Source organism: Meles meles, chromosome 2, assembly GCF_922984935.1.
Source record: "Meles meles chromosome 2, mMelMel3.1 paternal haplotype, whole genome shotgun sequence".
NCBI lineage: Eukaryota > Metazoa > Chordata > Mammalia > Carnivora > Mustelidae > Meles > Meles meles.
Window position 1 is genome coordinate 38,029,142 of NC_060067.1, and position 19,966 is coordinate 38,049,107.

Consider the following 19,966-nt stretch of genomic DNA (forward strand, 5'->3'; position numbering starts at 1 on the left):
GGCAATTTTTCCTATTTCACTCTGGCTTGTCCTCTTTGCTTTGGCCAAAGGAACCAAAACAAAAGCCTAAGGTTTGCTGCTTACTCCCCACTCCCACCAATCCACAGTGTTCACAGCTGCAAATTCACTGCACAATCAAGAACACACCCCATGCCTCACCCACAGCAGACATTACTAATCAATCTCTGCTCCCTTTCCCACAGAGCATGGATGGAGCCCCGACTTTATATCTGTGGCTGCAAAATATTTTAGTCGTTCACTAATAATTAAGCAATGAGAATAACTTGACTTCCAGGATAGATCCTATTCCCTTTCTCTGGAACATCTCATCGTCATCAACTAGGAGAATCAAGTCTTTCTAATCTCTCTAGCACTGTTCTGAATTCCTTGCTTTTATTGAATTAGGCTTCCTGCTACCTAGTCCTTGCATCTTTTCTCTGAGATATCCAGAACCACACTTCTGGCCACCTGCCGTGCCGGGTATTCTCAGCCAGGAAATGTTTCCTATTACTTTCCTATTTCCTATTTTTCCAATCTTCTGAGACTCACTCAGGCAGTAGTTGTGGCCCTGGCCTTGAGTCCCAGTCCCAATAGCAGCCTGTACCTTGTCCCAGGACCTCTGTCCCACCTCACAATTAGGACTGGGCTCCTGCCTTGATTTTGCCAGATGCTTCTTGCTACCCCCTTTTCCTCCCCCCACACTCCTTTATCTCAGGAGGGCAGTCTTGGGCCCAAACTCCCCTTTTGCCTTCATACTTTCCACACGCCCAAATCCCTCCTGTTATTATTTGAGTAAACTGCTGAGTTGCTCTGACACTCGAGGAAATTAAATGTCAGCATCCATGTGCTCACGATGCTTCTTTGCTCAGACTCTATGGTAACACAAGCTTTCTCTTCCAAAACGGTGCCTTTCTCTTGGACCGAGACTTGTTCTCATCACTGACAGCTGGCCCAGTGCCCCCGTCAGCCTCTGCACCACAGTAGAGAGGTCTGTTTCTTGGCTTTGACACATCCCGGTCTTTCCCTTTTGACTAACTTTGACCAGCTGGTGCCTGACTGGGATAGCAGACAGCACAGTGCGATTCCAATTACTCCAAGTGGCCGGTGGTGGAGCACCCCTCTCACAGCCACAGTGTGTTTCCGGTAGTTGTGTTTGTCCTGCCTCCTACCACAGGAGTTGAAAGAATGAAGGCAGTATGGATCTCTCATGTCCTCTGTCACTCTCCACAGCAACCACTGAGAGGAGTTCAGTGGTACACAATGGGTATCTCATAAACACGGCCCGTGATGCTTAGAATGAACTCTGAAGGAAATCTTTCCAGCGGCAAGAATCTCTCTGACACTACCCGTACTGGATCAGGTTCAGCATTATGAAAGACACCCTTTTAATTTTGTGGTTCCATTTCTGCTAGATTCTGTAAGCACTCTTGGAATAAGACACCTGACATCTGGGCTTGGCCCTTCGTTTGGAGTGTGCCTGTGCCCTAAGCCTTGGAAATATTTTGGATTGAAAATGAGATTTTTCAGGAAGCATTTCATTAGAAGTGGGTATTATTCCCTTTGAATTGCATCCAAAGCTATAGTTTCTATCCTTTTATTAACTTTCTACCACAGATCCTTTTTCTAATTCTATGTTAGCCTACCTACTTTAACTTGCAGAATGAATCCTGTTTGATTTCAATAAAACATAGGATCAAAGATGAAGCTTTGAAGAAGCAATATGAAGGTGTCTGTCTTTATATCAGTAGCACCGGACTTTCTTCTGGATCGACTGTCCATAATTCAGCCTGTATGTACACTGTCAAACCACTTACAAATTTACTTTGATTTAAATCACATGACCATGATAGGCAAAACTTACAAAAATGTTTTGGGTTGAAAAGAACTTTGAGCCTGCTTCATCAAGCCCAAATTACCCTGTAGATAAGTTCCTGTTACACTGTAGGAATCAAATCATTTGCCATTTTATTTTTTTTTTTTTAAAGATTTTATTTATTTATTTGACAGAGAGAGAGATCACAAGTAGGCAGAGAGGCAGGCAGAGAGAGAGGAGGAAGCAGGCTCCGCGCGGAGCAGAGAGCCCGATGTGGGGCTCGATCCCAGGACCCTGAGATCATGACCTGAGCCGAAGGCAGCGGCTTAATCCACTGAGCCACCCAGGCGCCCCTCATTTGCCATTTTAAAAGGTGTTTATGAGTGTGTATTTTTTCCTGTTGTCTCTTGCTGTGTATCAAACTACCCACTATCAAATCATACTGGATTAAAACAACTTACTATTTCTAGAGAGATGGAGTGACTTTTCCCAAGGCATGTGAAGCACTTCCCTTATAAAAGTGTTGGATACTGATAGTTGATACAGTTCCTGCTATTACATACAAAGTATGTCTTCTCTTCTTCTCTGGTGTTAGATATTGGCTGTGACAGAGTTTGGGTTATATCAAGCCAGAGATCCAATTTTAAATGATCCTGAGTAATTAAAGAATCCCACTGTGTACAAATGTTAAAACTGAAATAGCTAAATATTCAGGTTCAGGGAGAAGCCCTTTTTCCCCTAACCGGAGGTTTCTTCTGGAGCATAAGCCTCCTGGACTCTTTTTACCTCCTTCCTATCCTTTAGTCAAATAAGGGGTGGCTTATTTGACTGAAAATGTGGGAAAAATAAACCAGGCAAGCTCAATCCACCTGCTTACTCCTTTCCCCAGGAAATGACCTGTCCACACAGTGTGTGGGTCACTCTCTCCTCTCCAGGCTCAATGTTTTATGGGGCAGACCCCCTGCAGACCCCTCATTGCCAGAATGTGGCATGGGCAGAAGAATGTGTAATCCTGGTGTTCAGTACTAGGAAACACAAAAGCTTTCTACTTTACTACCTTTTTCAGTAAAAATGGTGGTATTTTTACCTATTTGCAGACTCTGGTTTTTCTCAGGTTGGAATTTGGAAGGTTCTAGAAGAGTACTACGGCGTCACTACCAATCCTCAAAATTCACTGTGATTGTCACAACTGTTAACACTATTGGGCACTTGTGACGAGCCAGATCACTAGTTCAGTCACGTTTCATGGGTTTTCTCATTTAACCTAATTATGACAAAGACAGGCCACAGAAACTACACAATACAATTGGAGTTCCGGTAGCTTTCAAAGTTGGCTACCCTTAATGCCCCTTCCCCCCCCCCCCCCCATATGTACCTGCCTCTCCTCATATGAAGAGATAGGGTCTATTTCCCCTTCCTCGGAATCTAGGCTAGCCTGTGACTTGCATAGACAGGACACAGTGAAAATGACATCCTGGGACTTCCAGGGCCTTAAGAGGACTGCTAGCTGCCATGTCCTTTCCCTAGGGTTGCTAATCCCCTAGAAGGAATTCTAGGCTAGACTCCTGCATGAGGAGAAAAGCTGGAGAGCAGGCCCCCATGGAGAAGCCCTGAGCAGCCAAACATAGTCGTGAAGCCTTCTCGGATCTTCCAGCCCAGTTCCGCCCAGGCCTAGCTGAATGTGATAAGTGAGTGACTCTGGCCAAAGGCTCAGCCGAACAGAGCTACCTGTCTTCTGCAGGCCAAGCCCTGCCTGGATTCCCAGACAGGCACAGAACTGTGAGAAATGATGAATCATTGTTGTTTTAAGGCACCAAGTTTTGGGGTGGGCTGATATATAGCAACAGACAACAGAATCAAATAAAATACAAACTTGCCACGCACCCTTTAAAACAGCAAACGGTGTCCTTCCAACAGTGTGACAAGAATCCTGGAAAAGAGTCCGGGAAAATTTACTAAACTTTAAAGTCACCATCTATTTGTAGAGCGTACGACATACTCCAAGCCCAGCGTTCTTTTAAATGTCATCCTAAATGAGTCACCTTTAAGGGACAAGTGACAGTGTCACCTCAAGACACGGGCTCCACTCTCTGTTCAAAGGGATAAAAGCTCTTTACTGAATAATAATGACAATCTCTTTCTATTCCCTGCGAGATCTCATCATCGCTCTGCCTCCTATTTGATTACCAGGCGCGGAGGACAGTGTTTACACCCCGGCTCTATTTGCTCCTCTGGGGAGCCCTCCCGACCCGCACTCTGAGCTCCATGCTGGCTTAGTCCTCCTCAGTGTCTCTCTAATGCCCTGCTCGTATCTTTAGCCCGGCCCTCATCACAGAGATCACTGACGTGAACTGCACGAGAACAGAGACAGACCACTGCTGTTGTATGCGAAGCACCCAGACAGCCGTCCCGAGGAAGGAGGGGCTTCAGGAATATTTCCTGGTAGACCCAGTCAAGGTGCCTGCTTCCCCCAGACTAGATACTGTTTCTCTCGGTGCTGAGTGTCCATTAGCACTTGCTTTCATTCTCTTCGTGGTGTGAGGGCGAGAAGTCTGGAAGGTCCCTGACTGACTTGCTGCAAGAGTCCACACGCCCTTCTGGGTCTGTCCGGGGCGTGCACCTGCATGAGGTGTGGACCACGAGGGGACGGCAGAATGTTCTGCTGCCCTGAACTGTGCTGGCTGCCATGTGGGTTCAGCAGATGGGCATGTCTGTAGAAACTCACAGCCAGGATAACTGGCGGTGGCTTCTGCCGTTTCCTGCCCTCTAGGTGACAGCTTTGGCAAAGTGACCTAAATGCCTGGTGGCGACTCTTTCGCTCACTGGATCCTTACAATGATTTTGGGGACTGCTGGGTTCCCTGAAGTACCTGGAGTGGTTTCCGTTTTACTCGGGAGTTGTAACTCCATAGACTACATTCCTCGAGGGCAGGAAATGCCTTTTTAGCTTTCCACACCCTTACCTGCGCAGTGTGTGGATCACAGCAGAAATGAAGACTAAAGATAATAACGGTAATAACTGCAACACTGATTTCAAGTTTGCTCCGTGCCCAGCACTGTTCTAAGTGCTTTGCATGAACTTACTTATACACTAACCGGGCAAGGCAGGCATTGCTGCTGTCCTGTTCTACAGATTGGAAAACTGAGAACAAAGGAATTAAGCAACTTACAAAGGATTCACAGCATTCAATGGTGGATGAATGAGGCAAACTGAGGCAGGCTGACATGGCTCTCCAGTCCGTACTTGTAACTAATATTCTCCCCTGCCTGAATAACATTTGTTCAGGGACTTGAAAACGCCACAACTACAATCTTAGAACACACTGTAAATGTTTTGTGTGCATTTATCGTAAAATAGCAGTTCAGTATGTTCTCCTGTAAGGCTCTTAACTCTCAAAGATGTTTCTGGGGCATCAAACAGCTGTGTGTAGATACATACACACACACACACCCCCCACACGAATAGGATTTTGCTGTGTTAACTGTATTTTTTCTGATTACTCACAAAAACAGTGGAAAAAAACAACAACAGGGAGCCTTTGAAATAACAGTATTGTAGGGAAGGTAAGAAGAACCAGGGTAAGGAATATTCACAGCTCTCATGTGAATTTCTTGATGTACATCCTTCTGCCTCTTGCCCTGGGGAGCACAAACTAACGTAAAAGTAAATTAACCACTGGTTGAAGCAATGCAGGGGAAATCCTTCTCTCTTGATTGTGGCTTGTGCCAAAATGGAGAATAAGCTTTCCTACTAAGATGCCAAAGATGTGGAGAAAAGAGAAGAGAGTCCAGGAAGATACAAAACTATGCAGAGAACAAGGTCTAAGTGGAACTGGACAAAGCATCTGGTCATTAACGTTTGGGGACAGACGTGCATGGCTCTCAAAATGCAGTGCACCCTGTCAAATGCACTGCATAAATCTGAGTGGGCGGGAAATGAACAAAAGTAGGTGTTGGGGAGTATCTTTTCCTCCAAGGTCTCCCAACACACAGAGGAGATGCACGAGCCCAGTAGTCCTGGATGGGGCCATTCCTCACTCCTCAGGCGAGAAGTATCTCAATAGGATGGATGCATTTGGAAGGAAAATCTGAACACCAATAGCCCGGTGCCTTCGTTCTCTCTTATAAGTGAACCTGTCATTCTTCTCTGCTCCTCCATGTCTTAAATTATAAACGGGTCAACTCTGTCCACCGGGTGAGGGGAAGGGGCAGGTTTATGCCCTGTCCATTGCTGACAGTGACTGGGGAGGGAGGGGGTAAGTTTATGCCATCCTGAGGTTCAGCACTGGAAAAATCGTACTTGTCTGAAGTTAAAAGCCGTATTCCCCCCAAGAGGTCCACAGTTCTTACCTGTATTTCCAAAATCCCCACTGAGTGGAAAACCAAAATTTTTCCCCAATTCATCCGGCAGCAAAACCTTAAGTGACCTGGGTCACCAGTGGCAAAACCCGACCTTAACAGACACGACACCACTTGGAGTCCTGATTTCTCCACTCAGAGCCTGATGTTGAGTGTAGTAGCCAGTAGCTGGCTACACGTGTCTATTTTAATTTAAGTTTGTTACTCTACTAAAAATTCATATTCTTAGTCAAACCAGCCACATTTCAAAAGCTCAAGAGCCGTATTTAGCTAGTGCTGCCATACAGGGCAGTGCAGATAAACCTTTCCAGGACTGCAGAAAGCAGAGCACGGATGTAGAGTGGAGTCTTTTCCTCAGAGATACACTCGTATTTGATGATGGGATATTACCCCAGACCCCAGGAAATCAACAGCAGAGGCACCATTTTCTTCTAAAATCTAAAACCAGTCTGGAATTCCACAATCCTCCCTGCTCTAAAAGATAAAGGATTCTGGCCCTGCATCAGTTTTTTGCAGTAATAAAGGCAGTATTTTGGCCTTCTTTCTACTTTAGACTTTACCTGTTATGGACTCGATGGCTGTAGCCCCCCAGATTCATATGCTAAAGCCCCACCACCCAAAGTATTGGTATTACGGGGTGAGACCTTCGGGAGGTGATTAGGTATGGCTGAGGTCAAGAGGGCAGGGCCCCCGTTATGGGATTACTATCCTTGTCAAAGGAGGAAGAGACACAACACTCTCTCCGCACCCTGGGAGGATATGACCTTCTTCCCTGGGACCATGAAAGAAGAGGCTGGAGCAACAAAGCTGTAAGCCAAGGTACACGGGGGACCACCAGGAGCCACCTGAAGCCAGGAAAAGATAAGGAAGGACCTCTTCTGAGAGCCTTCAGTGGGAGCAGGACCCTGCTGACCCTTGCTTTTGGACTTTTGCCTCCAGAATCATAAGATTATAAATTTCCGTTCTTTAAAAGCCAGTTTGTGGTAAATGTTGGGGCAACTCTAGGAAATGAAGTCAGATTTTAGCACCAAGAAGGGGGTGCTGCCGTAACAAAGGGCTCAGAAAGCAAAGTGGAGAGCTGTGGAGAAAGCTTCCATCTCAGAGAATATAGAAATCGTGAGCACAGTATGGCCATTGTGGTGACACCTAAGATAACGAGGAACGTGTTACCGCACAACAGACCAAAGGGGAGGGTTGTAAAGTAGTAAGCGATGTAACCGAACTGTGCTCTAGGGTTTGTGGAAGGTAGTGCTTGTAAGCCATGACACTGGTTGAAAGGGTGGCTTGCTTCCTCCTGAGCACTTACGGTATATTTGGAGGGGGGTTGAGGGAAGGAATTGAGAAAGGAGTTAAGCAAAAAGGAACCAGAACATAAAGATCTGCAAAATTCTCAACTTATTCCTATTACAAAAAATGGCAAAGCTTGTCCTGAAAAGAACAGCAAGGGTGTGGTCGAACAACCATTTCATAAGGATATTATTACGGGTGTAAACCATGGACCACCTCTGTGTAAACGTCAGCTGGAACGGAGGAAGACAGAGACAGGCTTTCAAAGGAAGGCAGGCTGCCAGACTTCTTAGATCTTAGAGCCCTTCAGCTGTGCCTGTGTGTGATTCTTCAAGACAAAGGAAGAATGCCCCCAGAGGAGGTTCCGAGAAGATCAGGACCACCTCCTTGGTTTAAAGTGGGGGAAGGCATCACTTAGGTTTCAACAGGGCAGAAGGCAAGGATCCAAAGCTTTGGGGACAGGGTCTCCTAGACTCTTGGAGGCCAACTCCTCCCCCACAGTTACAGAAGTGGAAATGCCACCCCAGGGAGAGTGGAAAGCAGAGCTTCAAACCCAAGAGGATTATTCCAAGAGAGCCGTAAGACCTAGTAGTATTTGCCTTGCTGAGTTTTGAACTTACTTGGGACCCTTCATCTTTTTTTTTTTTTTTCTTTTAAGGTTTTATTTATTTGACAGAGAGAGTGACAGAGCACAAGTAGCGGAAGAGGGAGACGCAGGGAGCCCAAGATGGGACTCGATCCCAAGACCCTGGGATCATGACCTGAGCTGAAGGAAGACCCTTAACCAACTGAGTCATTCCATTTCTTTGGAATGAGAATGCTAATCCTCTGCCTGCCCCACCATTCCGTTTTGGATGCACAGAACTTTCCTGGTTTTGCAGGTTCATAGCAGGAAAGGAATTCTGCCTTAGGATAAGTCCTACCTGGAGTTTCACCGATATTTAATTTAGATTGTATTTAGTTGAGACTTTGGGCTGTAGACTTTAGAGTTGATGTTGGAACAGGTCAGGAACAGGAACAGGTTGGAACAGGATTTTGGAATTGTTGGGATGGAATGAACATAATCCACATGTAATCAGGACTTGAATTTGTTGGTTGTGGGCAGGGACAGAATGCTATGGACTTAATGGTTTCTGCCCCTCCCCCACTCACAGGTTGAAGTCCTAACAGCTAATGTGATGGTAGTTACAGGTGGGACCTGTGGGAAGTAATTAGGTTTAGATGAGGTTTAGAGGAAGTCTTTAGGCTGGGGTCTCCATTATGGCATTAGCATCATTTTTTAAGAAAAAGCAGAAAGACCAGAGCTTGTGTTCTCTGCCATGTGAGGACGCTGTGACAGGGTGGCCCTCTGAAAACCAGAAAGAGGTCCCTTAAAAGGAACCAAACCTGCCAGCACCCTGACCTTGGACTTTCCAGTCTCCAGAACTGTGAGAAGTACATGTCTATTGCTGAAGCCACTTGGTCTACGGTATTTTGTTTCCGCAGCCCCAGCGAAGACGTACTTTGCTCTAAACTGGTTAAGAAATGAGACAAAGCGATTCCTTATTAGGCCCCTGTGAATTTCAACATAGGGAGAGAATTCTGCTGGCTCCTTTCCTCTGCATATTCATGCACAATTCAGGCTAGTCACCGTGGAAGATTTTATACGTGTTTTAGATTCATTGTTCCAAGGACATCTAAGCATCATTCTGGCAGAGACACAATGGCTAAGTGACTATGAGACTTCCAAGGATTAATGCAGATGCCACAGATGGAATTTTTATGTTGGGTGGAAGGTGGGACTAGATGAAATCCAAGGTCTACCTAGTCAGAGAATCTGGCACAATGCCAGATCCCTCCTCCACAAGGGATCTTCTCCAGGGTCTTTAATATGGTGGGGACTGGTCAGATCCAGACATATTTATGGATAGGAACAAGTCCATTAGAGTCAAGAACATTCTGAACTTCCCTTGAATGCCCTTAATATCACCTTTTGGTACAGGTGAAGTGGGTCAGGGTGGCCAGCGATGTTCCCTTCCTGCTACTCAGCTCTGGCTGTCAGGAATTCAGGAATAAGGACAGCACTAGCTACTAGATCCCGCTGACGGGGATGAGATATTTCACAGAAATCTGGCGTGAACCCAGTCTGGGCCAGAGTATCAAGAGAAGTTTTGGGTCCCCTGAAGGCTCCACCTTGTTTCATTCTGCCACAGGGGTGCAGGCAGGTGGCTTAACCTGGCCCAGCCTCAGTTTCCTTATGTGTGACACAGAACAACACCCGGCCCAGCATCCTCACAGGACTGGACAGTGGAAATCAAGATTAAAATACTGAATGAGCAAACATATGGGAAAGTAACTTTTCCATGTGAAAGACATAGGTTACCTTTACTACTGATGCGTAAAGTCCACACAAGCCTTTCAAAGTAAGACCTATTAATAATCTAAGGGAGACCCTTGCTGGATTCTTAAACATAGTGCTCTGAGTTCAACACAAAGCAGCTTTTCTTTAGAGCCTCAATTGATGTCCACTTGTAAAAAAAAAAAAAAAAAAGCATGAGATAATGTTCTTTGTCTTAATTGCACAGTGGAGAGGCCCCTGAGTATTGGCCAAGAATCTAATATTGGACTGAACCAAAACACAACCATTTGCTTCCTGAACTGCATCCATAAAAACTTCGTGGTGGAGTGCTGCCTCTGATAGAGCATTTACCAAGATTGCAAGGTTTCATGCACAAGTCCACCAAAAAACAAAAACAAACAAAAACAACAACAACCAAAAAACCCCACAAAACAAAACAAAATAAAAAACCCAAACCCGACTCTGTCATTTCTATTCAATATACCCTCCTCATCTTTCCAAATTGGATAAAATTTGAGATGATGCCCCCTATTACAACTCCTCGGATAGAAGTCACACTTCTGGTCCTTTCAGATCCATGTGCTAGCTCTCCAGCTATCTCCAGTTATCTCCAGTAACTAGGAGATATGAACGGCTCATGGCTCCCTCCTCCTGTTTGCCTTCCAAAGAGTAATAGATGGTAAAACTTTTAAGAAATTAGAAAATTTGAAGAATCACATGTACAAACTTAGGAAAAATGACATTAATCTTAAATATGAATTCAATATTAAGCTGACTTAACATAAACTCATGATCACTGGTTTGTATTTAAAGGAAATACAAATTTAAAGGAAAAACTACTGATCATATTAACAAAATTTTCACAGTACTTTAGAAGCAACATGTTTAAAGAAAAACAGTCCTTTAGCTGGTTCTACATCAGCTGACCTAAACACTTCTCATGAGATTTCTTTTAAGCTTAGAAGAATTGAAAATTTTAAGACTAAACATTTTCTAACACAATTCTCTCAACCACTTGAAAAATGTTGAAGCAACGTTAAAAATAACAAAACACTGAACACTGAAGTTGCATATTTCCCCAAACTTTTAAATAGGTTGCATATCTCCACAGTTTTCTTTATTCAGGTTTAAGTTAAAATCCTGGAAGACATCTGAGATTTTAAAAGGATTTTAAAAGATTGCACGGTAGTTTCTTAAGTGTCTCCTTAAAGTATTAAATTCTGTGAAAGTGAGTTGTAAACGTTATAGGTCATGCCCCTATCTCGAAAGTATACATTCCTTCTATTACTAATCACTGTGAGTTACCTCTTTCTTTCCTCAATCCTCTTGACATAACCTAAACTTTACCTGAGATTTCTGCTTTTTCTTTTTTTAAAATTATTTTTAGAAAGTTATTTTTGTCAGTCCTCTCTAAATAAGCAGCTGGTCTTGGGGTTTCAAACGACGTTATCCAATGACTGTTAACTTTTCCTTTTACTTTTTTGTCGGACTCAAGGCTTGTTAGAGCCCATAAAAAAAGTCTACAAACTTATCTTATGGCCGAACATTTGCTTTTTCTAGAAAAGGGCAATTCCTGCAGTTTTATCCAGCTAAAGTCAAATGCATCCTGCTTTCCCTTACTAGTAACGAAAGTTAACATTCAGGTCTTAGAACTCAAAGGCAGTATTGAGGGGGGGTAAAAAAAAAAAAAAAAAAAAGAAAGAAGGAAAGAAGAGAAAAGAAAGAAGAAAGAAAAAAGAAAGAAAAGAAACGAATCAACTCATCCAGCGCCCAGCCGCTGTGATTTGTGAATGCGATAGATCAACAAGTTTGCGTTTTACGCCTCCCAGGTGCCCAGCCTTGAGAGGAACACGACTGAGTAGGCCAGGCTCTGGACCGGGAGATCAAGCCCGGTGTCCAAATGTGGAGATGAGCTCATCCCGAGCGCTCATCCCAAATGCCAGCGCCCCACAGAGCGGGCGCCCATCCATCCCAGGGCGGCACCGCGTGTTTCCTCTCAACCCCCTCGGGCCTTCGGTTTGCGAAGGATTCCTCTGCCCTCCAAAGTAAAAGGCACCACCGCACTCGGCTCCCTTCGCCTGGGCCGGCACAAGTAGCAAACGAGCGAACCCTCATTTAGGAGCCTGCAGCCGAGCCGAGAGCGAGGGGTAACTACTATCTGCGTTTGCGGGAACCCCGGAGAAACCCGCTAAAAGGGAGGGTGGCGGTAGTGGCAGGATGGAGCTTCGAGAAGCATCTGCTACCGCCTCGGATGTTCCTTACTCGACCCGAAGAAATAACCCGGGCGGGAGGGCACGAGACCGGGTTCCGGGCGCGGGGCACGAGACCGGGTGTCCTAGGGGACGTTTGCGGGCAGAGGGACTGATCCAGGGGAGAACACAAGCGATTCAAATGAAATTCCCACGCGCTCAGGGCAGCCACGGCTTCAGCCGGGGGAGGGGAGAGCGGGGCACGCACGCCGCACCCGGCTGTGCAGCGGGCACACTCGGGCTCCCGGCGCGCGGACGGGCAGGACTGACGGACAAAACCGAGCGACGGATTTACCTTCGGGGTTGGCGCTGATGAAGACCCGGACGCTTCGGCCGGCGGGCACGAGGTGAGAAGGCAGGGCGGTGAGGTTCCCAGAGAAAGCCGCCCGCCGGAGCGCAGAGTCCCGGGGACAGGGCAGTCTGGTGCCCGCACCTGCCGGCCACATCGCCCTCTGGGAGGAAGAGCCGCCGCCGCCTCCTGGTTCTTGTTTCCTGCCCGCGGCTCCGCGGAACAGCTAGGTCGATCCCCGCAGGCGGTGCGGCTCACAGCAGCCCCGAGCCCGAGGCGCCTCCGGCGAGCTCCGTGGCGAACACTACCGGCCGGCGGGGAGCGGCCATACGGACCCTCGGGCCGCTGACGCCGCCGCCTCCCGGCCCTCCGGGCGTCCGCCTTCGCCCGCCGCGGGGGCTCAGCACAGCAGCCCGTGGGAGGTCAGCGTGGCGGCTGCTACGCGCGCCGCGCCCCTTTGCGCCGAGAAGGGCCCGCGCCGGCCGCCCAGCCCGCGGCCATCTCCCCGCCCGCGTCTGCCTCGGGGAGAGGGGTCGCCGAGGCGGCGGGGCCGGGTGCAAGGGAGCCGACCAAACTTTATCTGCGAAAGGCGTCCCGACTTTATGGGAACCTACTCCCGCCGCGCGCAGGTCTCACCCACGGCTTAAAGGGGGCGGGGGCGCGGGGGCCTCTGGCTGCCCATGGGCTTCCGGGCTTCTCCGAGGACGATCCCGGGCGCTCAACTAGCCCGCGATCCCTCCGACGCCTCCAACTCTCCTAAAGGTCAAACAAGCCCTGAGCATTTTCGGGAAGGCACGCCTACCGGCGTCGGCGCCTCTCTGCCTACGTGCCGGCAATCCCGGCCTCAAAGTTAGACGCAGGCACTGTGCCCGGCCCCCGAGGGTCCGAGGCATCAAAACTCGGGACCGTCCTGAGCGTCCTGGAGGGAGCGTCGCCGTCGCCTGGCCTGTGGCGGCGCAGGTGGCTGAGTGCCGCCGCCCGGCTAGATCACGCTCAGCAGAGCGGGGGTTTTTATAGCGAAGCCGCGCTGCTCACGTGTTCCTCGCCGCGCGGTCGCGGAATCTTTCCAAGAGCCGAGCTCCGCGGGAAGCCTGCCCGAGGTCTCTAGGCTCCAGAGGGGTCCTTCCTGCCCCCGCCCTGGAGCATTCCCGGGCCACTCCGCCAGCCCAGCAGCTCCAGCAGCCCCGTGCCGCCCGGTGCGCGCCGCCCCGGCAGGCCTTTGGGGCTCCGGGGAGCGCCGCTCCGCGCAAGGTCCCACAAAGCGCAGATGGTCATGGGTTGAGGAGGGGTGCGAGAGATCAGAGGTGGCCTTTGGCGGCTTTTCCAAGTCCGTTTATAGCGTGAGTCGGCTCCACCTGGCCCTGACCTGAAGGGGCCAGAGGGGACGCCGGGACTGTGTTACCTGGAGTTGGGGTGGGAGAGCTAGGGGTCTGGTCTACCGCCGGGGTGACGCGAGACGCGGAGGGACCCAGCCATAAAATTGCCATCGCCGTTCCACACTCGCTGCACCTGCTGAAATACTGCAAAGTCCAGGACAGGAAGGAAGACCTCGTAGGATAAAAGTGCGACTGTACTGTGGACTGGGAGAAGGGAGGAGGAGGGTGTGTTTGGATCCTTAATTGGGGTTTGGTCTCCAAACCTCTGGTTCTGAGCTTTGGGGCAGGAACTCCTGTCTTCGAGGGAGGAAAAACAGCTTCTCCAAATTTTTGACATTGGAAAGGGGGTGGCTGGGCACAGGATGAAGGCAGCTCAGTTCCAAGTTTTTTCTTCCCACCTGGGGCTTCTGCTGGAGGCAGCTCCTGACCTCCTCCCTGGCCTGCACTTCTCCTAGGTCCTGCTGGTGGCAGTGAAGTCGCACGTACTGCTGTTTATTTTCTGACCCCACCCCATTCCCAGCACCTGCTTTCTGGGATAACCTTTTGGAAGAATTGGGTCTCTGGGTTTTAAATGCTGCCTCTCTGCTACTGAGAACCAGGGGGCAGTCAACAGTTCTTACTCTGTCATAATTTGATGCAACCAATAAAGCAGCCTTGAACATACCCAGGCACTTGTTCTACAGATTCCATTTAGCAAATTCTCTCCTTCCCCTCTCCAGCTTTATTAGTCCCAGGTGGGAACATTCTCCAGTCGGAAGGAGATCTTTGAAAGATTTCCTGATGCCCCAGGAAGTAGGGACTGAGTGTTCTGGAACAGTTACGAATATACAGTATCTGTTACAGTATCTGCCTTTATAAATACACAGTATTTATTACTGGATAGAAAGCCAGGACCACTTTATGTCTAATCTCAGTGTTTATAGGAAACTGATAAGAAGTTGCCAGATTTTCAGGGACCTGCTTCCTTTGCTTCTCTTCCCCAGCCCCCGCCCCCACTTGTTTGGTGGTTTCTTTCTTAAAAATCAGATTCGGTGTTTGTGTCTCCTGACCTTTGCTTCACATCTCCAAGTGTTGCACTTTCTTAGGATGACTTTGGGATTTTTGGCAGCCTCTATAACCTAATTAACTCTTCTAGACAGGCCGAAGTTTAGCATCTGCCAGTGTCACGGCAGACCAAGGATGCAGAGGAGAGAGAATTTCACATTTTCTGTTGGGCGGCATTTTAAAGGGCTCCCTGCACAGTGAGCTTTGCACAGGTAGAGCCAAATGCTGTCTTTGGTTATCAGGGAGGTTTCTACCTAAAGGCACCTGCTCAGCCCCTCCCTTCTCCACACGTCCATGGGGGCGCACGTGCACACACACACACACACACACACACACACACACACATACACATACATCCTTCTCTTACCTTCTTGGAGGCGTTCCGTCTCTTGCTAACATCTGATATTCTAAAACCAGAGATTCATTCATTAGTATGAAAGTGGCATAAGGGAAGTGTCAACCATGGCACTAACACTTTATTAGGAATTAACTAGATTTATTTCCCACCCTGAGGCACTATTGGCTCAACCCTTGGGGGTGGGGGGGAGAGAAGGAAAGAAACCGGAAGGAGAAAGGGAGGAGCTGGCTTGAATGTGGAAACTGGGTCCTGACTTAAAGCTTGGAGACTCTTCTGTTTTATATATTTGTTTAAAACACGTTACATTTTCTCCTCTTCATCAGATATTGAACATGTTATTAGTACTCCCATTTTACACAGGAGAAAACCAAGAGTCAAAAAAGAAAAACTATTTGTTCAGGGTTATATAACTAATTAATGCTGGACTGGGGATCCAGGTACCATGGCTCTTATCTCCACACTCTTGGCAACAAACCTCTTCTGTTTTCTTAATTTTGCCTGGGTCTGGCCCTGGCTGCCATCTTTAGTGACCCAGAAAATAGATCTTCAGGTCCCTGTTCACAGGTGTGGAAGGCTGCTTTCCATATGGGGGAGAAGGTCTGTATCTACAACATCACACAGGACTAGACTCTTTTAACTTACAGGATGTTGACAGGGTGACAAAGACTTCTAAATTCCTGTTTTCTCTGGGTTCTGTTGTTTCCTAATAAGACCACAGATAAACACATGTCATCCTCACAGTTGGCTGGACAGTTTAAAGTATCTGGAAATTGGAAGATAAAAGTACATGAAAATGGGCTTGGAACTGAGCTTGTGATCAAGTGCAGATATTTCCCTCTCCCATCCTCCCATTCATTCCAGTGAGCAGGACAGAGAACTACAGAAGGGCATCGGATCTTTATGAAATGATGGTCCCGATGCTGATAAAAAACAGGGCTATTCAAAGGTGCAATCACTGCTAGGTTCTTCGTACTCACAGAGCCAGGACGAACGGAGTGGTTCTTGGAATCCAGCTCCCCTGGAGATATGATAATGCTCCCTTACAAAGTAGTTTTATGAAACAGGAGGAAGGAAACTTAGTCTAACATATTGATATACTGAATGCCCGTAAGCTAGACACTGTGTTAGCGTCTTTCAATCCCACAATATCTGGGTCCAGGGCCCAACACCTCTAATATCTCCACTTGATGTCCCTTTTGGACGCTGCTGTCCCTTGCATGTCTTTTATGATGTGTGTATATCACCTTTTGTGATGTACGTGCAGATTGTCCTGTCCAAAGTGCATGTTATGCAAATATACCTCACCTGACTTCCCTCCCCTGCGATGATGGTGGTTTTTCACTCATGTGCATGGCTGTGTCACTTGGCTATTTCATCCTGCTTAGATGACAGGGCTGGCGATCATAGAGCACACAACCAGAACCCTTGTGACTGACTCTGACCCAGCGGAAGGAAGAGCCATCACTCAACCTGTATTTACTTATATGTGTACTCGGTTTTCTATACATCAAATATTCCAGATTTTTCTGGACTAGTGTTCTATATTTGTCCATGTGGATAGAAGTGGAGACAGAGTCCCAGGGTTATAAAGATGACCAAGTTATCATACCACACTATTCTAACTATCTCAGGAAATCTAGCCAAGGAAGCCAACGATGTGTTTTCATGTTATTACCTCAGTGTTCAAGGTGGCTCTTGGATTTGGATGATCAGTGTTTGAATCTGTTTTGCTAATGTGAGGAATGGAGGATACAGGTCCATTCAAACGAGGACTCTGCTTTCCAAGGTTCCAGCTCAGGATAGAAGCTGGACCATCAGGAACCCACTTACTTGTTTACAACATGGAAATTTTGGGTGTATGTGAGAATTTGTCAGCATAACAATTTGCCAACAGAGACTGTTGACTCGGAGGTGTCTGTAGCATGATGGAATTCACAGCAGCTTGCTTTTAAATAAAGTTACACCTTTCTGCAATTGCTATCTGATGTTTTCATGACTCAGAAATTCTAACTTTATATCCACCCCCTTTCAAATCTGTTTAAGGTATTTTTTGATCAGTCTGCCTCTTACAACTTTCTAAACACTCACATTGTTTTGCAAGCACTATTCATACCACACAAAGTAGAAGAAAGTAAGGTAACTTGCTTAATAAAATATTGTAGATTAATTCATACTTCCAAGTCAGATGTTTTATTTTCATTTTATGTTTTATTTTCCTCCTCATGACATTAATCTTAAATACAGTACATTTATAGATCTTCTTCTCTCTTGTTCCATCATGTGATACCTATTTGGAGAATTTTACAAAGCTCTTTCATACATTTTAACTCATTTTGATTCTAACCCTTAGAGGTAGGTTCTGCACTAACTATAGTTCCCCTGCCCACATTTTTTTTAAATATGAAAAAGCAGATCAAGAGATTTTAGTGGCATGTCCAAGTTCATTCAGTTGGTGGATGGCAGAACCAGTATTAAAACTAAATCTCTGAACACCAGACCGTGAATTTAATTACATTGTATCTCATGGCTGCCAAATTATAACAAGATCCCAACCCCGGATCAATTTGGCCAAACTGATGGACATCACTTGTACCTTTCTACAAAATTTACACTGGTTGTTAGGCAAGCCAGATATTATAAGGTATAAAACACTCTATTTGGATTACAATGTTAGTTACATCGCCTATTTACATTGGTTTCTATATTTTTTTTTGTTGAGCAAAAGCTAAGTTCCATATGCTTTAATTTCATTAACAGCTTAGTTTTGTAGATGAGTAACAGAGACTCAGAGTTTAACAATTTGTCGAAATCCAGATAGCAAGTAAATGGCAAAGCTAGAATGTGAACCAAATCTCTCTCCTGTTACATTAGATGGGGTCTTTCTACCATGCAACACTAAATCCACATGAATAAGCCAAGAAGAATATGCTCCTTATAGCATTTCATACTGACATGGCCCAAATATCTTAAATTATTGTCTAGGTCAAACCTGTTATTGTTTAAATGCTTGTACTTGAATAGTATTAAGCTTGAATGTGTGCTGATTTTCCTTTAATTCACAAAAAACTTTAATGGGTAAGGTGATGTTGTTTTTTTTTCCTGGATATTTTCCTTGTAAAAATTGAAAATAATAATTCTATCATAGTCTCTCTAAACATAATTTTACAGATTCTATTTTATAAAAAAAGTACTATGGTTTGCCTTTCCCCCTTTCCTCTCCATTCTTGCAGTTCTGCTTTATATTTGTTATTTAATAGAATTTACTTCACAAAATAATGGCCCCATCACAGTTCTTTAGCCTGAATTAGTTACAGAGTTGCCCCCCCCCATCTTCTTAGGTCACTGATCATACATAATGTAAACGATCCTATTGTCTAAATTTAGAAAACAATAGACAGTTAAGTGGACAGGTTATTTACACTTAGTTCCGGGTAAAGAATAGTCAGCTATTTATGATTGCTTTGAGGTTTTGAGAAACATTTACAAATCAAGTGATGCAAACTCAGGTTTTAAATTCTGAACTCCTGTCACTTCTTGGAAAGTATGGGAAGATCATTCTGCTATGATTTGGAGCATTTGGAGCAAATTTAAAATTTAGGGGACTTATTTTTTTCTTCCTCTGAAATATAGTGTAGAAATATGTCTCTTATATTTACTTTTTGTTTATATTTATAAGATATTTTTATTATAAAATATAACTGTATTAACCGTATATAACATTTCTTTTTTTTTTTTTTTAAAGATTTTGTTTATTTATTTGACAGAGAGAGATCACAAGTAGGCAGAGAGGCAGGCAGAGAGAGTGAGAGGGAAGCAGGCTCCCTGCAGAACAGAGAACCAGACGTGGGACTCGATCCCAGGACCCTGAGATCATGACCTGAGCCGAAGGCAGTGGCTTAAACCACTGAGCCACCCAGGCGCCCCTGTATATAACATTTCTAAAAGACACTAAATACAGATCTAATTCTACATTAGACAAATTTTCTTAAGATTTTATTTATTTACTTGGAGCTCACCCAAGTGCACATGCATATGTGCGTGGGGGAGGGGCAGAGGGAGAAGGAGAGCGAGAATCTCAAGCAGACACCCTGCTGAGTGCCAGAGCCCAAGGTGGGTCTTGATCTCACCACCCTGAGATCATGACCTGAACTGAAACCAAGAGTTGGATGCTTAATTGACTGAACTGCGCAGGCACCCCTATATTAGACAAAATTTCTTAGTGGTAAATAATTGCAACCAGTAAGAAATGTCTTTTAAGAATATAGAAGTTTTTTTGTTAAGATTTTATTTACTTATTTGACAGAGATCACAAGTAGGCAGAGAGGCAGGCAGAGAGGGGGGAAGCAGGCTCCCCGCTGAGCAGATGCGAGGCTCGATCCCAGGATCCTGAGATCATGACCTGAGCCAAAGGCAGAGACTTTAATCTGCTGAGCCACCCAGGCGCCCCTAGAATTTTATTTTTATTTATTTAGAATATAGGATCTTACACAGAATTCAAGGGTAGAAATGGAATTGAATCTCAGGGAAAACTGGAACTTAGAATTGGAAATTCCCTTAGGAAAAAGGACATTATTATTTTTCCACATTTCATCTCTGGTTCTCTCTCGACATCGTGAATTTCTCCTCCCCACCCTCCCCAAGGCTGCACACATATATTTGGTATCTAATATTCATGTTGGGATATGATCAACCCACACCTCAGGCTTTAGGTCATGGGAGGACTGCCAACTCTTTTTTGAAATCTTTTTAGGGCTTAGTAGACAGCAAAGTAATTGTGTTCATTTTGTGTTCATATTTGACTGTGGGTCTCCCCCGTCTTTTAAGAAGTTACCATACCTGAACACAAATACTAAT

General features: G+C 45.9%; 1 protein-coding gene across 1 annotated transcript in view; it reads right to left on the reverse strand.

Moving 5' to 3' along the window:
- Positions 1-13,533, reverse strand: part of NWD2 (NACHT and WD repeat domain containing 2) — a 187,163-nt gene extending 173,630 nt beyond the window's left edge. Inside the window, exon 1 of the mRNA XM_045998572.1 lies at positions 12,341-13,533. Within this exon, the coding sequence (XP_045854528.1) occupies positions 12,341-12,491 (151 nt within the window). The 5' untranslated portion in view covers positions 12,492-13,533. The remainder of the gene's footprint in view (positions 1-12,340) is intronic.
- Positions 13,534-19,966: the final 6,433 nt, after the last annotated feature.